The sequence below is a fragment of the Bombina bombina genome, chromosome 1 (assembly GCF_027579735.1).
Source record: "Bombina bombina isolate aBomBom1 chromosome 1, aBomBom1.pri, whole genome shotgun sequence".
In the NCBI taxonomy this organism is placed as follows: Eukaryota; Metazoa; Chordata; class Amphibia; order Anura; family Bombinatoridae; genus Bombina; species Bombina bombina.
The window spans coordinates 93,148,165-93,170,868 of record NC_069499.1 but is presented as its reverse complement, the minus strand read 5'-3'; the positions used below and the strand labels follow the sequence as shown (position 1 = coordinate 93,170,868).

At 44.0% G+C, this 22,704-nt stretch overlaps 1 protein-coding gene across 1 annotated transcript in view; it reads left to right on the top strand.

The window, feature by feature from the left end:
• The window catches only part of PPP4R4 (protein phosphatase 4 regulatory subunit 4), a 649,956-nt gene that overhangs the window by 571,122 nt on the left and 56,130 nt on the right, over positions 1-22,704 (top strand). The window contains exon 23 of the mRNA XM_053697518.1: positions 19,624-19,768. Within this exon, the coding sequence (XP_053553493.1) occupies positions 19,624-19,768 (145 nt within the window). The remainder of the gene's footprint in view (positions 1-19,623; positions 19,769-22,704) is intronic.

The window sequence follows — 22,704 nt, the reverse complement described above, 5'->3', positions numbered from 1 at the left end:
TTAGACCTGCACTGATAATATTCTTAATTAAGTTGAATTGTTATATTTCTTCTGCTTTTTATACTATTTAATGAAGTATCTATTGTGGGGATTATAAAGGCAAAAAATAATGTTTCTCCAACATAGGTGTGTCCGGTCCACGGCGTCATCCTTACTTGTGGGATATTCTCTTCCCCAACAGGAAATGGCAAAGAGCCCAGCAAAGCTGGTCACATGATCCCTCCTAGGCTCCGCCTACCCCAGTCATTCTCTTTGCCGTTGTACAGGCAACATCTCCACGGAGATGGCTTAGAGTTTTTTAGTGTTTAACTGTAGTTTTTATTATTCAATCAAGAGTTTGTTATTTTAAAATAGTGCTGGTATGTACTATTTACTCTGAAACAGAAAAGAGATGAAGATTTCTGTTTGTATGAGGAAAATGATTTTAGCAACCGTTACTAAAATCCATGGCTGTTCCACACAGGACTGTTGAGAGGAATTAACTTCAGTTGGGGGAACAGTGAGCAGTCTCTTGCTGCTTGAGGTATGACACATTCTAACAAGACGATGTAATGCTGGAAGCTGTCATTTTCCCTATGGGATCCGGTAAGCCATGTTTATTAAGATAGTAAATAAGGGCTTCATAAGGGCTTATTAAGACTGTAGACTTTTTCTGGGCTAAATCGATTCATATATTACACATATTTAGCCTTGAGGAATCATTTAATCTGGGTATTTTGATAAGATTATATCGGCAGGCACTGTTTTAGACACCTTATTCTTTAGGGGCTTTCCCAAATCATAGGCAGAGCCTCATTTTCGCGCCGGTGTTGCGCACTTGTTTTTGAGAGGCATGACATGCAGTCGCATGTGTGAGGAGCTCTGATACATAGAAAAGACTTTCTGAAGGCGTCATTTGGTATCGTATTCCCCTTTGGGCTTGGTTGGGTCTCAGCAAAGCAGATACCAGGGACTGTAAAGGGGTTAAAGTTAAAAACGGCTCCGGTTCCGTTATTTTAAGGGTTAAAGCTTCCAAATTTGGTGTGCAATACTTTTAAGGCTTTAAGACACTGTGGTGAAATTTTGGTGAATTTTGAACAATTCCTTCATATTTTTTCGCAATTGCAGTAATAATGTGTGTTCAGTTTAAAATTTAAAGTGACAGTAACGGTTTTATTTTTAAACGTTTTTTGTACTTTGTTATCAAGTTTATGCCTGTTTAACATGTCTGAACTACCAGATAGACTGTGTTCTGAATGTGGGGAAGCCAGAGTTCCTTCTCATTTAAATAAATGTGATTTATGTGACAATGACAATGATGCCCAAGATGATTCCTCAAGTGAGGGGAGTAAGCATGGTACTGCATCATTCCCTCCTTCGTCTACACGAGTCTTGCCCACTCAGGAGGCCCCTAGTACATCTAGCGCGCCAATACTCCTTACTATGCAACAATTAACGGCTGTAATGGATAATTCTATCAAAAACATTTTAGCCAAAATGCCCACTTATCAGCGTAAGCGCGACTGCTCTGTTTTAGATACTGAAGAGCATGACGACGCTGATGATAATGGTTCTGAAAGGCCCCTACACCAGTCTGATGGGGCCAGGGAGGTTTTGTCTGAGGGAGAAATTTCAGATTCAGGGAAAATTTCTCAACAAGCTGAACCTGATGTGATTACATTTAAATTTAAGTTGGAACATCTCCGCGCTCTGCTTAAGGAGGTATTATCCACTCTGGATGATTGTGACAATTTGGTCATCCCAGAGAAACTATGTAAAATGGACAAGTTCCTAGAGGTCCCGGGGCTCCCAGAAGCTTTTCCTATACCCAAGCGGGTGGCGGACATTGTAAATAAAGAATGGGAAAGGCCCGGTATACCTTTCGTCCCTCCCCCCATATTTAAAAAATTGTTTCCTATGGTCGACCCCAGAAAGGACTTATGGCAGACAGTCCCCAAGGTCGAGGGAGCAGTTTCCACTTTAAACAAACGCACCACTATACCCATAGAAGATAGTTGTGCTTTCAAAGATCCTATGGATAAAAAATTAGAAGGTTTACTTAAAAAAATGTTTGTTCAGCAGGGTTACCTTCTACAACCAATTTCATGCATTGTCCCTGTCGCTACAGCCGCGTGTTTCTGGTTCGATGAGCTGGTAAAGGCGGTCGATAGTGAATCTCCTCCTTATGAGGAGATTATGGACAGAATCAGTGCTCTCAAATTGGCTAATTCTTTCACCCTAGACGCCACTTTGCAATTGGCTAGGTTAGCGGCTAAGAATTCTGGGTTTGCTATTGTGGCGCGCAGGGCGCTTTGGTTGAAATCTTGGTCAGCTGATGCGTCTTCCAAGAACAAACTACTTAACATTCCTTTCAAGGGGAAAACGCTGTTTGGCCCTGACTTGAAAGAGATTATCTCTGATATCACTGGGGGTAAGGGCCACGCCCTTCCTCAGGATCGGCCTTTCAAGGCCAAAAATAAACCTAATTTTCGTCCCTTTCGTAGAAACGGACCAGCCCAAAGTGCTACGTCCTCTAAGCAAGAGGGTAATACTTCTCAAGCCAAGCAAGCTTGGAGACCAATGCAAGGCTGGAACAAGGGAAAGCAGGCCAAGAAACCTGCCACTGCTACCAAGACAGCATGAAATGTTGGCCCCCGATCCGGGACCGGATCTGGTGGGGGGCAGACTCTCTCTCTTCGCTCAGGCTTGGGCAAGAGATGTTCTGGATCCTTGGGCACTAGAAATAGTCTCCCAAGGTTATCTTCTGGAATTCAAGGGGCTTCCCCCAAGGGGGAGGTTCCACAGGTCTCAGTTGTCTTCAGACCACATAAAAAGACAGGCATTCTTACATTGTGTAGAAGACCTGTTAAAAATGGGAGTGATTCATCCTGTTCCATTAGGAGAACAAGGGATGGGGTTCTACTCCAATCTGTTCATAGTTCCCAAAAAAGAGGGAACGTTCAGACCAATCTTAGATCTCAAGATCTTAAACAAGTTTCTCAAGGTTCCATCGTTCAAAATGGAAACCATTCGAACAATTCTTCCTTCCATCCAGGAAGGTCAATTCATGACCACGGTGGATTTAAAGGATGCGTATCTACATATTCCTATCCACAAGGAACATCATCGGTTCCTAAGGTTCGCATTCCTGGACAAGCATTACCAGTTTGTGGCGCTTCCTTTCGGATTAGCCACTGCTCCAAGGATTTTCACAAAGGTACTAGGGTCCCTTCTAGCGGTGCTAAGACCAAGGGGCATTGCTGTAGTACCTTACTTGGACGACATTCTGATTCAAGCGTCGTCCCTTCCTCAAGCAAAGGCTCACACGGACATCGTCCTGGCCTTTCTCAGATCTCACGGATGGAAAGTGAACGTGGAAAAGAGTTCTCTATCGCCGTCAACAAGGGTTCCCTTCTTGGGAACAATAATAGACTCCTTAGAAATGAGGATTTTTCTGACAGAGGCCAGAAAAACAAAACTTCTAGACTCTTGTCGGATACTTCATTCCGTTCCTCTTCCTTCCATAGCGCAGTGCATGGAAGTGATAGGTTTGATGGTAGCGGCAATGGACATAGTTCCTTTTGCGCGCATTCATCTAAGACCATTACAACTGTGCATGCTCAGTCAGTGGAATGGGGACTATACAGACTTGTCTCCGAAGATACAAGTAAATCAGAGGACCAGAGACTCACTCCGTTGGTGGCTGTCCCTGGACAACCTGTCACAAGGGATGACCTTCCGCAGACCAGAGTGGGTCATTGTCACGACCGACGCCAGTCTGATGGGCTGGGGCGCGGTCTGGGGATCCCTGAAAGCTCAGGGTCTTTGGTCTCGGGAAGAATCTCTTCTACCGATAAATATTCTGGAACTGAGAGCGATATTCAATGCTCTCAAGGCTTGGCCTCAGCTAGCGAGGGCCAAGTTCATACGGTTTCAATCAGACAACATGACGACTGTTGCGTACATCAACCATCAGGGGGGAACAAGGAGTTCCCTGGCGATGGAAGAAGTGACCAAAATCATTCAATGGGTGGAGACTCACTCCTGCCACCTGTCTGCAATCCACATCCCAGGAGTGGAAAATTGGGAAGCGGATTTTCTGAGTCGTCAGACATTGCATCCGGGGGAGTGGGAACTCCATCCGGAAATCTTTGCCCAAATCACTCAACTGTGGGGCATTCCAGACATGGATCTGATGGCCTCTCGTCAGAACTTCAAAGTTCCTTGCTACGGGTCCAGATCCAGGGATCCCAAGGCGACTCTAGTAGATGCACTAGTAGCACCTTGGACCTTCAAACTAGCTTATGTATTCCCGCCGTTTCCTCTCATCCCCAGGCTGGTAGCCAGGATCAATCAGGAGAGGGCGTCGGTGATCTTGATAGCTCCTGCGTGGCCACGCAGGACTTGGTATGCAGATCTGGTGAATATGTCATCGGCTCCACCATGGAAGCTACCTTTGAGACGAGACCTTCTTGTTCAAGGTCCGTTCGAACATCCGAATCTGGTCTCACTCCAGCTGACTGCTTGGAGATTGAACGCTTGATTTTATCGAAGCGAGGGTTCTCAGATTCTGTTATTGATACTCTTGTTCAGGCCAGAAAGCCTGTAACTAGAAAAATTTACCACAAAATTTGGAAAAAATATATCTGTTGGTGTGAATCTAAAGGATTCCCTTGGGACAAGGTTAAGATTCCTAAGATTCTATCCTTCCTTCAAGAAGGATTGGAAAAAGGATTATCTGCAAGTTCCTTGAAGGGACAGATTTCTGCCTTGTCTGTGTTACTTCACAAAAAGCTGGCAGCTGTGCCAGATGTTCAAGCCTTTGTTCAGGCTCTGGTTAGAATCAAGCCTGTTTACAAACCTTTGACTCCTCCTTGGAGTCTCAACTTAGTTCTTTCAGTTCTTCAGGGGGTTCCGTTTGAACCCTTGCATTCCGTTGATATTAAGTTATTATCTTGGAAAGTTTTGTTTTTGGTTGCAATTTCTTCTGCTAGAAGAGTTTCAGAATTATCTGCTCTGCAGTGTTCTCCTCCTTATCTGGTGTTCCATGCAGATAAGGTGGTTTTACGTACTAAACCTGGTTTTCTTCCAAAAGTTGTTTCTAACAAGAACATTAACCAGGAGATTATCGTACCTTCTCTGTGTCCGAAACCAGTTTCAAAGAAGGAACGTTTGTTGCACAATTTGGATGTTGTTCGCGCTCTAAAATTCTATTTAGATGCTACAAAGGATTTTAGACAAACATCTTCCTTGTTTGTTGTTTATTCAGGTAAAAGGAGAGGTCAAAAAGCAACTTCTACCTCTCTCTCTTTTTGGATTAAAAGCATCATCAGATTGGCTTACGAGACTGCCGGACGGCAGCCTCCCGAAAGAATCACAGCTCATTCCACTAGGGCTGTGGCTTCCACATGGGCCTTCAAGAACGAGGCTTCTGTTGATCAGATATGTAGGGCAGCGACTTGGTCTTCACTGCACACTTTTACCAAATTTTACAAGTTTGATACTTTTGCTTCTTCTGAGGCTATTTTTGGGAGAAAGGTTTTGCAAGCCGTGGTGCCTTCCATCTAGGTGACCTGATTTGCTCCCTCCCATCATCCGTGTCCTAAAGCTTTGGTATTGGTTCCCACAAGTAAGGATGACGCCGTGGACCGGACACACCTATGTTGGAGAAAACAGAATTTATGTTTACCTGATAAATTACTTTCTCCAACGGTGTGTCCGGTCCACGGCCCGCCCTGGTTTTTTAATCAGGTCTGATAATTTATTTTCTTTAACTACAGTCACCACGGTATCATATGGTTTCTCCTATGCAAATATTCCTCCTTAACGTCGGTCGAATGACTGGGGTAGGCGGAGCCTAGGAGGGATCATGTGACCAGCTTTGCTGGGCTCTTTGCCATTTCCTGTTGGGGAAGAGAATATCCCACAAGTAAGGATGACGCCGTGGACCGGACACACCGTTGGAGAAAGTAATTTATCAGGTAAACATAAATTCTGTTTTCAATGGGTTCCTTCACAAAGAGGGAACTTATCTAGTTTATCAAATAATGCAACTCTTTAACACAGTCCCGTTGTCTTCTTTTCACTGTTCCACACAATCTAAGGTTGAATTTGAAATAACCTAAAACATTAGTACGTGCCTAAAATAAAAATAACATTTTTAATGTGCATTCAAAATCATAACAAAATTCTTTACCAAAAATCTTATTTTATCAAAAATGTCAAATTGCACAGGAAAAAATCTTATTAAATATGCACAGTGTAAATCATAATTTAAAGGGACACTCAAGTCAAAATTAAACTTTCATGGTTCAGATAGAGCATTCAATTTTAAACACCTTTCCAATGTACTTCCATTTACAAAATGTCCATAGTCTTTTTATATTTACAATTTCTGCATCACTAGCTCCTACTGAGCATGTGCAAGAATTCACAGAATATACATATATGTGTTTGTGATTGGCTGATGGCTGTCACATGATGCAGTGGGAGTGGAAATAGATGTAATTTTCTAACTTGTCAGTAAAAAAAAATCTACTACGTGCTATTGCATCTTTTTCTTCTTAAAACGGGGAGAGTCCACAGCTGTATTCATTACTTTTGTGAAACAGAACCTGGCCACCAGGAGGAAGCAAAGACACCCCAGCCAAAGGCTTAATTAACTCCCCCACTTCCCTCATCCCCTAGTCATTCTTTGCCTTTCGTCACAGGAGGTTGGCAGAGAAGTGTCGGAAGATTATGGAGTAGTCTTTTATGGAGGGTAATACTCTTCGAGATGGGACGGGAGTTTTAAGTAGTCCTGTCAGCCTCTCAGTGAGAGCATGGATGAAAGTTAGAGTCCGGAGATGCACGGAGAATATTTCTGCGAAACCATCCCGACTCAGATTAACAGCTCTAGAAGCAATCAGCGTTGACGAGTTTCGCTGCCTGCTTTTTCTTCACTCAAGTCCATGTCAGAAGCGACGCTACTATCTGTCAAACTTGAAGGACCGTTTTACTGTTCCACGGCATAACCGGTAAGATCGTTTCATTTTCCTTTCTCTGTGGGAATATAATATAATGATAGAACTGGGTCTCCTTTATCTTTATGAAATCTAGGGTTAATATCTCCTAAGGGGGGGTTATTGAACAGTGGGGGACTTTGATCATGTTTGTTATGTGATTCTTTTTTTTTTTTTTTTTTTTATTGAGGTTTACCAAGTGGTACATAATAAGCAGATTACAACACACAAGCAAACAGTCTTGAAACACTTACATTAATAAGAAGTTATAACCATTTTTCAAAAGACAATGAGAAAGCACAGTAAAGATGACATTTCAAATTCCACAGTACCGAATAACAGAACTTTCTAACTGACGAAATGGGTCACTCCTGGACCCTATTGACCTTTGGGGAGCTTAATTGAAAGAAGGCAATAGGAATATAGGGGACCACTTTTGGTTCCCGATGGGTGGTAAAACCTCATTTTCTCCTGTTAAGTGTGGTCAGTCCACGGGTCATCATTACTTCTGGGATATTAACTCCTCCCCAACAGGAAGTGCAAGAGGATCACCCAGCAGAGCTGCTATATAGCTCCTCCCCTCTACGTCACACCCAGTCATTCTCTTGCACCCAACTAATAGATAGGATGTGTGAGAGGACTGTGGTGATTACACTTAGTTTTTATATCTTCAATCAAAAGTTTGTTATTTTAAAACAGCACCGGAGTGTGTTGTTCTTTCTCAGGTAGAATTTGAAGAAGAATCTACCTGAGTTTTTTTGTATGATTTTAGCCGGCGTAGTTAAGATCATTTTGCTGTTCTCGGCCATCTGAGGAGTGAGGTAAACTTCAGATCAGGGGACAGCGGGCAGGTTCACCTGCAAAGAGGTATGTAGCAGCATATTATTTTCTGAGGAATGGAATTGACTGAGAAAATACTGCCAATACCTATATAATGTAAGTTCAGCCTTAAATGCAGTAGTAGCAACTGGTATCAGGCTGTCATGTATGTATATTTACACTTCAGTATTCTGGGGAATGGCACTTCACTGGGATAATACTCTATGCATAAAACTTTAGCCTAACTTGCAGTGAGAACGACTAGCAGCAGGCTTTCTAATGACAATTCATTTATTTGATGTTAAACGTTTTGCTGGCATGTTAAATCATTTAATTATCTGAGGTACTGGGTGAAAAATTGTTTTGGGCACTGTTTTTTCCACTTGGCGGTCGTTTTTATTTAGTTTAAGACAGTTTACTGATCTCCCTCACTGTTGTGTGTGAGGGGGAGGGGCCTATTTTGGCGCTTTTGCTACGCATCAGAAATTCAGTCACAAGTCTGTTTTCTTCCCTGCATGATCCGGTTCATCTCTACAGAGCTCAAGGCTCTTCAAAAATTATTTTGAGGGAGGTAATCACTCACAGCAGACCTGTGAGATTGTGCTTTGACTGTGATAAAAAACTTTTATATTCTGTACATTTTTTTCTGCTATTTAAGGGTTAGTTATCCATTGCTAATGGGGCCAATCCTTTGCTAAAATTGTGTTTTTACCGGAAAGAATTTAATTTTATAGTTTCTCCGGTTTATTGTTACTCAACTGTCATAAATTTTCTGTGCTTCTTAAAGGCACAGTACGTTTTTCATATTATTTGTAAATTGAATTGAAAAGTATTTCCAAGTTTGCTGGTTTAGTTGCTAGTGTGTTAAACATGTCTGACTCAGAGGAATATCTCTGTGCTATATGTGCTAAAGCCAAAGTGGAGCCCAATAGAAATTTATGTACTAATTGCATTGATGCTACTTTAAATAAAAGTCAATCTGTACAAATTGAACATCATTCACCAAACAACGAGGGGAAAGTTATGTCGACTAACTCGCCTCACGTGTCAGTACCTGCATCTCCCGCTCGGGAGGTGCGTGATATTGTAACGCCGGGTACTTCAGGGCGGCCATTACAAATCACATTACAGGACATGGCTAATGTTATGACTGAAGTTTTGTCTAAATTACCAGAACTTAGAGGTAAGCGTGATCACTCTGGGGTGAGAACAGAGTGCGCTGATAATAATAGGGCCATGTCAGATACTGCGTCACAGTATGCAGAACATGAGGACGGAGAGCTTCAATCTGCAGGTGACGGTTCTGATCCCAATAGAGTGGATTCAGACATTTCTAATTTTAAGTTTAAGCTTGAAAACCTCCGCGTACTGCTAGGGGAGGTATTAGCGGCTCTGAATGATTGTAACACAGTTGCAATCCCAGAGAAATTATGTAGGCTGGATAGATACTATGCGGTACCGGCGAGTACTGACGTATTTCCTATACCTAAAAGACTTACAGAGATAATTACTAAGGAGTGGGATAGGCCCGGTGTACCCTTTTCCCCCCCTCCTGTATTTAGAAAAATGTTTCCAATAGACGCCACCACACGGGATTTATGGCAGACGGTCCCTAAGGTGGAGGGAGCGGTTTCTACTCTGGCTAAGCGTACCACTATCCCGGTGGAGGATAGCTGTGCCTTTTCAGATCCAATGGATAAAAAATTAGAGGGTTACCTTAAGAAAATGTTTATTCAACAAGGTTTTATATTGCAACCCCTTGCATGTATTGCATCTGTCACGGCCGCGGCCGCTTTTTGGTCCGAGTCCCTGGAAGAGACTCTTGACTCAATAACTATAGATGAGATTTCAAACAAGCTTAAAACACTTAAGCTAGCTAATTCATTTGTTTCAGATGCCGTAGTACATTTAACTAAACTTACGGCTAAGAATTCCGGATTCGCCATTCAGGCACGCAGAGCACTGTGGCTAAAATCCTGGTCAGCTGACGTTACTTCTAAATCTAAATTTCTTAACATACCTTTCAAAGGGCAGACCTTATTCGGGCCCGGTTTGAAAGAAATTATCGCTGACATTACAGGAGGTAAAGGCCATGCCCTGCCTCAAGACAGAGCCAAACCTAGGGCTAGACAGTCTAATTTTCGTTCCTTTCGTAATTTCAAGGCAGGAGCAGCATCAACTTCCTCTGCACCAAAACAGGAAGGAGCTGTTGCTCGCTACAGACAAGGCTGGAGACCTAACCAGTCCTGGAACAAGGGCAAGCAGGCCAGAAAACCTGCTGCTGCCCCTAAGACAGCATGAATTGAGGGCCCCCGATCCGGGAACGGATCTAGTGGGGGGCAGACTTTCTCTCTTCGCCCAGGCTTGGGCAAGAGATGTCCAGGATCCCTGGGCGTTAGAGATCATATCTCAGGGATATCTTCTGGACTTCAAATCCTCTCCCCCAAAAGGGAGATTTCATCTGTCAAGGTTGTCAACAAACCAAATAAAGAAAGAGGCGTTTCTACGCTGTGTACAAGATCTTTTACTAATGGGAGTGATCCATCCGGTTCCGCGGTCGGAACACGGACAGGGGTTTTACTCAAATCTGTTTGTGGTTCCCAAGAAAGAGGGAACCTTCAGACCAATCTTGGATTTAAAGATCCTAAACAAATTCCTAAGAGTTCCATCGTTCAAAATGGAAACTATTCGGACAATCCTACCCATGATCCAAAAGGGTCAGTACATGACCACAGTGGATTTAAAAGATGCTTACCTTCACATACCGATTCACAAAGATCATTACCGGTATCTAAGGTTTGCCTTCCTAGACAGGCATTACCAGTTTGTAGCTCTTCCATTCGGATTGGCTACGGCTCCAAGAATCTTCACAAAGGTTCTGGGTGCTCTTCTGGCGGTACTAAGACCGCGAGGAATTTCGGTAGCTCCGTACCTAGACGACATTCTGATACAAGCTTCAAGCTTTCAAACTGCCAAGTCTCATACAGAGTTAGTACTGGCATTTCTAAGGTCGCATGGGTGGAAGGTGAACGAAAGGAAGAGTTCTCTCTTTCCACTCACAAGAGTTCCCTTCTTGGGGACTCTTATAGATTCTGTAGAAATGAAGATCTACCTGACAGAAGACAGGTTAATAAAGCTTCAAAATGCTTGCCGTGTCCTTCATTCCATTCAACACCCGTCAGTGGCTCAATGCATGGAGGTGATCGGCTTAATGGTAGCAGCAATGGACATAGTACCCTTTGCTCGCCTACACCTCAGACCGCTGCAATTGTGCATGCTAAGTCAGTGGAATGGGGATTACTCAGATTTGTCCCCTACTCTGAATCTGGATCAAGAGACCAGAAATTCTCTTCTATGGTGGCTTTCTCGGCCACATCTGTCCAGGGGGATGCCATTCAGCAGACCAGATTGGACAATTGTAACAACAGACGCCAGCCTACTAGGTTGGGGCGCTGTCTGGAATTCTCTGAAGGCTCAGGGATCATGGACTCAGGAGGAGAGTCTCCTGCCAATAAACATTCTGGAATTGAGAGCAGTTCTCAATGCCCTTCTGGCTTGGCCCCAGTTAACAACTCGGGGGTTCATCAGGTTTCAGTCGGACAACATCACGACTGTAGCTTACATCAACCATCAAGGAGGGACAAGAAGCTCCCTAGCGATGATGGAAGTATCAAAGATAATTTGCTGGGCAGAGTCTCACTCTTGCCACCTATCAGCAATCCACATCCCGGGAGTGGAGAACTGGGAGGCGGATTTCCTAAGTCGTCAGACTTTTCATCCGGGGGAGTGGGAACTTCATCCGGAGGTCTTTGCCCAAATACTTCGACGTTGGGGCAAACCAGAGATAGATCTCATGGCGTCTCGACAGAACGCCAAGCTTCTTTGTTACGGGTCCAGATCCAGGGATCCGGGAGCGGTCCTGGTAGATGCTTTGACAGCACCTTGGACCTTCGGGAGGGCTTATGTGTTTCCACCCTTCCCGATGCTTCCTCGATTGATTGCCAGGATCAAACAGGAGAGAGCATCGGTGATTCTAATAGCGCCTGCGTGGCCACGCAGGACCTGGTATGCAGATCTAGTGGACATGTCATCCTGTCCACCTTGGTCTCTGCCTCTGAGACAGGACCTTCTGATCCAGGGTCCCTTCAAACATCAAAATCTAAATTCTCTGAAGCTGACTGCTTGGAAATTGAACGCTTGATTTTATCAAAACGTGGATTTTCTGAGTCAGTAATTGATACCTTAATACAGGCTAGGAAGCCTGTTACCAGAAAGATTTACCATAAAATATGGCGTAAATACTTATATTGGTGCGAATCCAAAAGTTACTCATGGAGTAAGGTTAGGATTCCTAGGATATTGTCTTTTCTACAAGAAGGTTTAGAAAAGGGTTTATCCGCCAGTTCCTTAAAGGGACAGATCTCAGCTCTGTCCATTCTTTTACACAAACGTCTGTCAGAAGTTCCAGACGTTCAGGCTTTTTGTCAGGCTTTGGCCAGGATTAAGCCTGTGTTTAAAACTGTTGCTCCACCATGGAGTTTAAACTTAGTTCTTAACGTTTTACAGGGTGTTCCGTTTGAGCCCCTTCATTCCATTGATATCAAATTGTTATCTTGGAAAGTTCTGTTTTTAATGGCTATTTCCTCGGCTCGGAGAGTCTCTGAGTTATCTGCCTTACATTGTGATTCTCCTTATCTGATTTTTCATTCAGACAAGGTAGTTCTGCGTACTAAACCTGGGTTCTTACCTAAGGTGGTCACTAACAGGAATATCAATCAAGAGATTGTTGTTCCATCTTTGTGTCCGAATCCTTCTTCGAAGAAGGAACGTCTTCTACACAATCTAGATGTAGTCCGTGCTCTGAAATTTTATTTACAGGCAACTAAAAATTTTCGACAAACGTCTTCCCTGTTTGTCGTTTATTCTGGTCAGAGGAGAGGTCAAAAAGCTTCTGCTACCTCTCTCTCTTTTTGGCTTCGTAGCATAATACGTTTAGCTTATGAGACTGCTGGACAGCAGCCTCCTGAAAGAATTACAGCTCATTCTACTAGAGCTGTGGCTTCCACTTGGGCCTTTAAGAATGAGGCCTTTGTTGAACAGATTTGCAAGGCTGCAACTTGGTCTTCTCTTCATACTTTTTCCAAATTTTACAAATTTGACACTTTTGCTTCTTCGGAGGCTGTTTTTGGGAGAAAGGTTCTTCAGGCAGTGGTTCCTTCCATATAAAGATCCTGCCTGTCCCTCCCGTCATCCATGTACTTTAGCTTTGGTATTGGTATCCCAGAAGTAATGATGACCCGTGGACTGACCACACTTAACAGGAGAAAACATAATTTATGCTTACCTGATAAATTCCTTTCTCCTGTAGTGTGGTCAGTCCACGGCCCGCCCTGTTTTTTATGGCAGGTCTAAATTTTTAAATTATACTCCAGTCACCACTGCACCCTTTAGCTTCTCCTTTCTCGTTGGTTCTCGGTCGAATGACTGGGTGTGACGTAGAGGGGAGGAGCTATATAGCAGCTCTGCTGGGTGATCCTCTTGCACTTCCTGTTGGGGAGGAGTTAATATCCCAGAAGTAATGATGACCCGTGGACTGACCACACTACAGGAGAAAGGAATTTATCAGGTAAGCATAAATTATGTTTTTACAATTATATGGTCAAAGTGTTCTAAACAAACTGCATTGGGATAGAGAGAAACCATTACATTGAAATATCAAGCCACATCTGATGTAATGTAAGGGTTATAAGCTTGTTATGTGATTCTGTCTGCTTATGTGTAGAAATGGTGGGGCTTATGGCCTTTACGGAATATATAGGTTTTTAGAGCTACGCAGTTCTTGTAGGGACTGGCGTGCTTATCCTTGGCCTGTGGGTTGCACCTCGTGACCGGGAATGGTCACGTTTTCGTTCTCCATTTCCGTATTCTTGCCCAAGTGTCAGTGGAGAGGGTCTGTTCTCTACTTGTCTGGGTCATAGGAGGTGGTGAGTGCCCCAGCCATTGAGGGTGTGAGTTGTTTTTGTCCAAATTTGCCCAGTCAAGTTATGGAGGGTTCTGATTTTTCTGAGGAGGATTTCTCGGATTCAGATCCTGTTCCCTGCTTAGATTGGCCAGAGGCCCGGGTAATCCAGCCTAATCATTTATGTTCTGTATGCCATAATAGAGTGCTCTTCTCTCCCTCTGGGGAGAGATTAGAGACCACTGAGCCGTCCGACTCTGAGGATTCTGTGTCCGGTGAAATGCGTTCCCTGGATTTTTCTGTTCTTACACAGGCAGTTGTCCCAAATACCGTTACCCCTCCTCCGGAAGGAGGTTTCTTTCCACCAGAGGATGCTGCCCAGTTGTACATGGCCATATTTGTGGCATTGGCGCATTTACAACTTCTTGAGGGCCGGCGTAGAGCTTATCCATGTCCTTTTTTCCTGGGGGCGCCAGGTGAGATGGGCCTTTCCTCTGGGGTAGCGGTTCCCTCTGAGGCTTCAGGGGTAAAGCCATCAGGATCAGGGCTCTCTAATGCCCCACCGGGGATGAGTTTTGCCTTTAGAGTCAGTCTGTCATGCCTGCGTGTACTGCTGAGGCAGGTACTGGAGGCTTTGGTGGACTTCACTCTTCATTTGCCACCGGATCTTCAATATTCTGATTCTGATGGCGGACAGCGCTAGACGAGTGGAGGAATGTGGATCATACTCCTAATGTCTTTGTTTGTGTATCTTTTCCCAGTTATGAGCTCTTGAGGAATCATGTCTCTGACAGGCTGGCCCTGTTAGTGTTTCTTTTCCTCTTCTTGGCATTCACCTGCGGGTGCAGCCTTACTTTCTTTTGATCCGGTTAGGATGTGTTTCTTTTATTTCCAGAGCTTGAGACTGTTATAGCCTTTACTTTACGGAAACATTTTTTTTTTCTGGGAGTTTGATACTAGCAATGTGTGGTTGCGATGGTTGTTGCTTCCGGCGGAAGTCACATAAAGAAACCTATAAATAAATAATAATGTTAAAAGATAATGTTTGAGCCTTAGAGCTTTTATTGTTTGCTGTTTTTCTGTTTGTTTAGTCAAAGCCCTAATAGGGTTTAGAACTTTCAGTTAACCCTTGAACCGTTCGTTTGTACCCTAGTCAGCAGGCTGTTTCTGGTTGGGTACTAGTTCACTCTGTTCGTTGAAGTTATATCAGACATTTTGTATCCTTGACAACGGGCTTGCCCCGTTTGGGTTCTACGTTTGCGTACCTCTTGTTCTGAGGTTGTTTTCTCTTGTTTTCTACAAGTTATAGGAGTCCCTTCTATCCTTGATATCAGGCTGGTCCTAAGTTATATCATTTTGGTGGGGCGTCCGATGTTGGTCATACTCGATCCTAAGTTTTTTTGTTCCCTGCATTGCTTACGTGGTTTGCTGGGGTTACGACTTCTGCTATGGCAGTATGTTTCTAGTTCCTGATGTCCTTGGACTGGAGCTAGATTCCTCCCTTCCGAGGGTGGAGGATCAGATAACTGCTTGGAAATCTCTAGTACCTGGTGTAGGGGGTGATTCTTCCCCCCTATTAGTACTCCTTGTGGATTGGATTGTCCGATTTTCAGATCTCTTTCGCCAGTGTTTCTCTCCTCTTTTTTGAGGATTGCTATGCTTTCGCTTCCCCTTGCCTTTTGGGGTAGGACTTCGGTCTTTTGCTTAAAGAGACTAGGTTCTTAGGGACCCGTTTTTGTCCTTGCAGTACCCCTTTTTGTTATGCAGTCTCTCTTGCCATCTACTGATTCTTTGTTAAGTCCTTGAGCTGTAGGTTTTCTGAGTGTTGCTTCAAAGGGGATCTTTTGGGACTGTCATGTCTCTCATCCTTGGAGTTCTGATCTCTTTTGGGTCCTTCCTTTGTGGGTGATATCTTATAGGCCTTTTGGGGCTGAGTGGACCTACTCTGAGGTGCATCATAAGAGATCAGAGTTCAAGACCCCAAGGGGTATGGCATGCATCATCTTTGGTGCAAATTTCAGTTCCAGGTAACTTTGTGGTTGTTTCGCAGGGCTTTTTGGTCCTGGTTTTGGGGGGCTGGTTGTTTTAAGCTAGTCCTTGTCTTTGACTTGGCATTTTGTTTCTCCTATTTCGAGATTCTTGAATCTGTCTGGCATTCAGTAGCAGGCTTGTTTTCCTGGTCCTGAAGAAATCTCCTTGTTCCTACTGGAGCGGTTCTTTTTATCCCTCGGGAGAGATGGAGGAGTTTTTCCTGGAATATTCCTGGGTTTTTCTTCGTTTGTCCTTCTATTTGGAAGGATTTGGTCTACTGCGCCTATTCAGTTGGCTCCTCCTGAGGTGGGTTTCCTCATCTGACTCTAGGAGTTCAGTGGGTTGAAGGTTTCTCTCGTCTGCAGCATACCCTCCCTTTGGGTTTCTGAGCAGTAATGAGGATAGGTATCCTGGATCCGGCGGTCGGTGCCTTCTTCCTGTTTCTTTTCCTGTGATACTCGCGGTTGGAGATTCATTGTCTGATCTCTGGGCCTTGTCGATGCTGGGATTTTTTAATCTCTTTGTCCTTTGGGAAATTGACTGTCGCTTCTGTGATAGGGCTGTTCATTGCGGATTAGGGATCAGGTTGTCTGACTGCTCTGTTCGGGCATCGACCATGTATTTTATCTCCCGATGGATCCTTACTTGGATTGGGAGGCCTTGCAGTGGGTTCGGGAACCTTCCCTTAGCGGGTTTGTTGGTTCTTCCCTTTTGGTCAGGGTTTTGTCCTCCCTTGCCCCGTTTTCTAGTAGTTGGGAAGTTTGTCCACCCTGCTTTCTGAGTTTTTTTCTTGCTCTTCCCAGGAATGTCTGACTGCCTATCCGATGGAATCCTGCGGCTTTCATTTGGGGCATAAACTGATGTTATTATTCCTTTCCTGTTCTGCTCCTGGGGTTTTTTCTGACCTACGGTTGTGCAGTTTTCTCTGTGCTAGTTGGCTGATATGGTAAGGTAGTCTTGTTTTACTTTTTGTCCTTCTGCGACTTCGGTTCTGGTTAAGGCTTTTCTTTGGTTCTTTTTGGATGCATGTAGGAGGTGATCTGGAATTTTTCCTTTTCTCTCCTCCATCAGTAGAGTATTTCTATGGGACTTTGTCCTCTTGCAGCCTGGTAGTCACTCCTTTTCGAGTTCTGCTGGGGGTTTCTCTCTCTGTTTTTGTCCTTGAATATTCGGGGATTGTGTCTGGAGGTTCTTTCGGACCTTCTTGTTTGATTCTTCCCTTTTTTCAGTTAGGGAGAATGTGGTGTGGGAGTTGTTTTGTTGTTTCCCTTGCCATTGCTCATGGAGAGGTTTTTATTCGTGTTCTTCTAGAGAAGGAGACTTTGGTCTCCTTAGAGGCTTTTGTGCTCAGTGGAGTCCAGAATTTAGAGTGATCTCTCATTGGAATCCTTATGGTTCTAATTGATGGGCAGTTACCTTGTCCTCTTTCCATATTTTTGTTCTTCCTGCTTCTGTTGAAGTGTTTTTTAATCGGGAATGTATCGGGTTGTGTCAGGCGATGGTGCCCTCAGATTGGGCCGCCTTTGTTTTTTACTCCTGTGTTAGTATCTTGTATGTTTTATGTTTTCTTCTAAGAGACTCATAGTGCAACTCTTTCCCTCCCACTGCTTCCTTAAAAGGATAGAGAGGGCAAAATAGAAAACGTGCATGGGTGCATTTCAATTTGAAATATAAGCATTTTTGCAATATTCTTCCATTAGCAAAAATGCTTCTAACTTTTTCCTATTCTGTGAAGGCCCGTGAACCAATATTAAAACACCACACCTTCCCAAAGAGCTGGCAGTGGTGTGTAGTGTTTCTGAAGATGTAATTTGTATTGTATAAGCCACTGCTTACTATTTTAGAAGGTGTAGTTTCTAAATGCTGGTGCACAGGCCCTCAAAGAATATGGGGTAGATTTATGTAGCTGCAAATGCAGCTGTTTCCCACGCGAGACCGCTATCTTAATACCGCTGCTCCTTGACTCATCCGCAACATCTGAGGCGGCAGACAGCAATCATCCCGATCGGATACGATCGGAATGAATGACACCTTCTGCTAGCGGCCGCGAATCTGCAGGGGTGCCATTGCACAAGCATTTCACACTAAATGCTTGTGTAATGATAAATGCCGACAGCGGATCATGTCCGCCCGCATCTTACTAAATCGGCCCCTATGTGCGTATGCTGTAGAAAAACAGTAATAACTTTTACTAGAAGCATGATTGCTACACTCTACTATACTACACTGTTCTTTTATTTAATTATCCTTTAATAACACCAGTTGTTCTTCCCACAGCTACAAGAAAATAACTAGGTCTTGTTTTCTTTGACGCTAAAACTACAAATGCATTAGGATAAGGTCCCTAGTTCAGCAAATTATTGGATTAAAACACTTCTCCATTAAAAGGGACAGTAAACCTATTTTGCACTGCAATATACTGAATATATTGCAGTACATAAAGACAGTATTATTATTCTTTATTTATAAAGCACCAACAGATTCCACAGCGCTGTCCATGGGTATGAATATATAAGTACAACGGTGAAACAATACAATATAAGACAACATTTTTAAGACAAATACAGGGGGAATTGAGGGCCCTATTCCCATGGCAACTTACAATCTAGATGGGTAGGAGGATGGGTCACAGGAGGTGGGGACTGCAAAGGTGAAAGTTATGTTAGTGAGGAGTTAGATGAGGGCAACTGTTAGGTAAGTGAAATTAATTTGTTATTTAGTTGGGAGATAGGCTTCCCTGAACAAGAAGGTCTTTAGGGAGGGTTTAAAGGAGGAGAGGTTAGGGGAAAGTCTGACAGCTTGAGGAAGTGCGTTCCAGAGGGTTGGTGCAACACAAAAGAAGTCCTGTAGTCTAGCATGGGAGGAGGTGATGTTAGAGAAGGGAAGGATCAGGTCATTGTTGGATCTTAGGGGGCGTGCTGGAAGGGCTGGAGTATATTTGTTGATGATGGAGGACAGGTAGTGTGGGGCAGCATTGGTGAGGGCTTTGTAGGTCAGGGTGAGAATTTTGAATTTAATTCTGCTGTGAATGGGGAGCCAGTGAAGGGACTCACAGAGAGGTGCAGCAGAAATACAAAATATGTTTTCATTACTTAAAGAACCATTAAACTTGAAATTTCAACAAAGCATAAAACGTTTCATTATTGCAAGTGCAACATTATTGTAATATACATTCATTATTTATTTTGCTGTAAAATACTTCTACAAAATGTGCTTGTTTTACTTTCTCCCAGAGATGTTTGGGTTAATACTTTTAGGCAATTTATGCAAAGCTTTTCTTTACTTCATCCTACCCCCTAAGATTCTCAGCAGTCACATGCTTGTAAAAGGTGGATTATCAGTATTGCATCAACAATCATGATAGAAAATCATTCTTTGCAATAGTAACTAAGTTGAATCAGTGCTAAACCAACTTAAGGAAAGATATAAGGGCAGGCTTCCCCAGTCTCTTTCAACTGCACATGTGCAACAGAATATTAGTTTGTGATTGGTTAGCAAGGATTCTTTTGATCGGAGGGACAGGGAAATCAGTGAAATGAGTAAACATAAAACAATATACTAATTTGACAAAATAAGGCTGCAGTTTTCATGGCAAAATTATTCTCAGATATGAAGGTTCAAAATCATGTAGTTTACATTGTATGTTCAGTGGTCCTTTAATACATCTCGCATTGGCATAAAACTCACTTCCAATAAGTTACGTTATCATTTAGAATTCTTAATAATTTAATGTTCATCTACAATTTTCAAGTTGCCTTATTAGCTACATGAAATTAGCTACATGAAATATGGAATAATGCTGAGTACAATAATGTCCTGTGTTTTGTTTTTTAGAGGATTCCCTGAAGACTCGAACCAGCAGTGCAAGTGGAGTATTGAGCTATTCAAGTTCATTGAAATCTACATCAAGGAGCTCGGGAAATATAAATGACCCAAAAACGAATGGAAACAAAGACACACAGGCCCGAAAGCTTAGCTTGTGAGTCACAAGGTTATCTGCAAGTTTAACAAATGTAGCATATGTTATTATAGTAAGGGACCATTGGCTATGGCTTTAGACAATGACTCTGCCTTACAGCACGTAAAATAATGGTACCAGTTTGGCTTGTTAAAGGGATATGAAACCTAAAAGAATGATTTTGTGATTCAGACAGACCATACTATTTCCATCTAAAGGGGAGGAGATTTCCATTACTGTTGGGAATTAAGAACCTGGCCACCAGGAGGAGGCAAAGACACCCCAGCCAAAGGCTTAAATACCTCCCCCACTTCCCTCATCCTCCAGTCATTCTTTGCCTTTCATCACAGGAGGATGGTAGAGAAGTGCCGGAGTTTCGGAGTAGTCTCTTATGGAGGGTAGTACTCTTCGCAGTGGGACTGGAGTTTTAAGTAGTCCTATCAGCCTCTCAGTGAGGGCCTGGGCAAAAGTTAGAGTCCGGAGATGCAGGGAGAGTCTTTCTGCGGAACCATCCCGACTCATATTAACAGCTCCATAAGCAATCAGCGTTGATGAGTTTCGCTGCCTGCTTTCTTCACTCAAGTCCATGTCAGGAGCGAGGCTACTAACATGTCACACTTGAAGGGCCGTGTTCCTGTTCCACGGCGTAGATTCTGGTAAAATCGTTTCATTTTTTATTAATAATGATAACATAGAAGACAGGGTCACAGTGTGGCGCCTTTTTATCTTTACAGAATCAAGGGTTAATATTCCTGGAAGGGGGATTATTGAACGGGGGGGGGGTTTATACATGATATTGTTTATTGTGTCATTGCTGCGTTATGTGCGAGATGAGACTCTGGCAATGTGTGGAACTTTCAGGTTACTTGGGGAAACTTGCGCAGCCATTTTTTGGCGCGTTTTTCCCTAGTGCAGGCATTCCATGCGACTGGGTGTGGCTATCTATCCTTCCTGTTGATCTGTGGCGCAGGAGACGTAGCGGTTTCTGTAGTCCGGGTCCTAGGTGGTGGTGAGTGCCCCAGCCATTGGTGGTATAAAGGTGCCTTTTTAATAAATAAAGCAAGCGATTGAGGACTCTGACGCGTTGGAAGGCTCTCCTTCCTTAATAAAGTCTCATTCCTGTGTTTATTGTGAGGAGGTTCTAGTAGATCAGCCTGCTCAACTATGTTCCACATGCCTTGATAAAGTTACAACATCTAAAGGTAAATGGATGTCTAGTACTACTGAGCCGTCCACCTCTGAGGGTTCTTCGTCCCGTGAGGTGCGTTCCCTGCATTCATCTCCGACTGCACTTGCAGCGCCCCGGTGTCCAACCGTTACTTCTTCGGGAGAGATTCATTGGCCGTCAGACTTTGCGGACCAACTGGAATCGGCGGTTTCTAAGATGATCCATACCTTACCACGTTCTGCTAAGCGCAAATGTAGGGTGTATCAGGGTGGCCTGGCCCAGAGTTTGTCCTCGCAGATGGCAGATCCAGAGGCTCTATACGAGGATGAGGCCCACTCCGACTCTTTGGAGGAGGCCCCTTCTGGATCGGAGTCCGTGTCATCTATGCCTCCTGCGGAGGAGCCTGGTTATAGGTTTAGGATGGAAAATTTGCGTTTTCTGCTGCGGCAGGTGCTTGCTACTCTGGAGGTTCCGGAACCTAAGATCCCGGAGGAACCTGCGATTCCTAAACTTGACAAGGTGTACGAGGACAGGGTGGTGCCTCAGACTTTCCCGGTTCCCGTTAAGATGGCGAATATTATGAATGAATTGGAGCTATTAGGGTCGTCCTTTTCCCCTTCTTCCTTTAAAAAACTGTTTCCCGTTCCGGACTCTCAGCTTGAGCTGTGGGGGACCATTCCCAAGGTGGATGGGGCTATCTCTATGCTCGCGAAGCGGACAACTATAACCCTCAAGGATAGTTCGTCGTTCAAGGAGCCCATGGATAAGAAGCTGGAAAACATGTTGAAAAAGATGTTTTAGCACACAGGGTTTGTTTTTCAGCCAGCGGGGGCCATTGCGGCGGTCGCCGGAGCTGCAACATATTGATGTGAATACCTGTGTGAAATGGTCGAAGGGGAGACATCCATCGACAAGATACAGGAGATGTGATGCCAATATGCAAATCATTCGCCTGAATGCTAAGGTGTCAGGTTTTTCGGTTTTAGCGCGCAGGGCTCTGTGGCTAAAATCTTGGTCTGCAGACATTACCTCCAAGTCAAGGTTGTTGTCCCTGCCTTTTCAAGATCCTGTTTGGTCTAGGATTGGATTCGATCATATCCACGGTTACGGGAGGCAAGGGAGCTTTCCTACCGCAGGATAAGAAGGCTAAGCCCAAAGGATCTACTTTTCATCCCTTTCGTACGGACAAGGCCCAGCGCAGCAACCCGCCACTAAAGCGGACCAGTCCAAGGGATCTTGGAAGCCGGCTCAATCTTGGAACAAGTCTAAGCAGAGCAAGAAGCCCACCGAGACTAAATCGGCATGAAGGGGCGGCCCCCGACTGGTCTCTGGATCACGTAGGGGACAGATTATCTCAATTCTCAGACGCATGGTTGTAGGACGTTCAGGACCCCTGGGTTCTAGAAGTTGTCTCTCAGGGTTACAGGATAGGGTTCAGATCCCATCCTCCAGAGGGCAGATTCCTCCTGTCAAACCTGTCTTCAAGACCAGAGAAGAGAGAGGCCTTTTTAGAGTGTGTGAGAGATCTTGCCTCTCTCGGGGTTATCGTACCAGTACCCCTAGCAGAAATGGGTCTAGGGTACAATTCCAACCTTTTTGTGGTCCCAAAGAAGGAGGGCACGTTCCGCCCGATTCTGGACTTAAAGTGTTTAAACACGTTTCTGAGTGTTCCATCATTCAAAATGGAAACAATCAGATCTATTCTGCCCTAGTTCAAGAGGGACAGTTTATGACAACTATAGATTTGAAGGATGCTTACCTTCATGTGCCAATTCACAGGGACCACTTC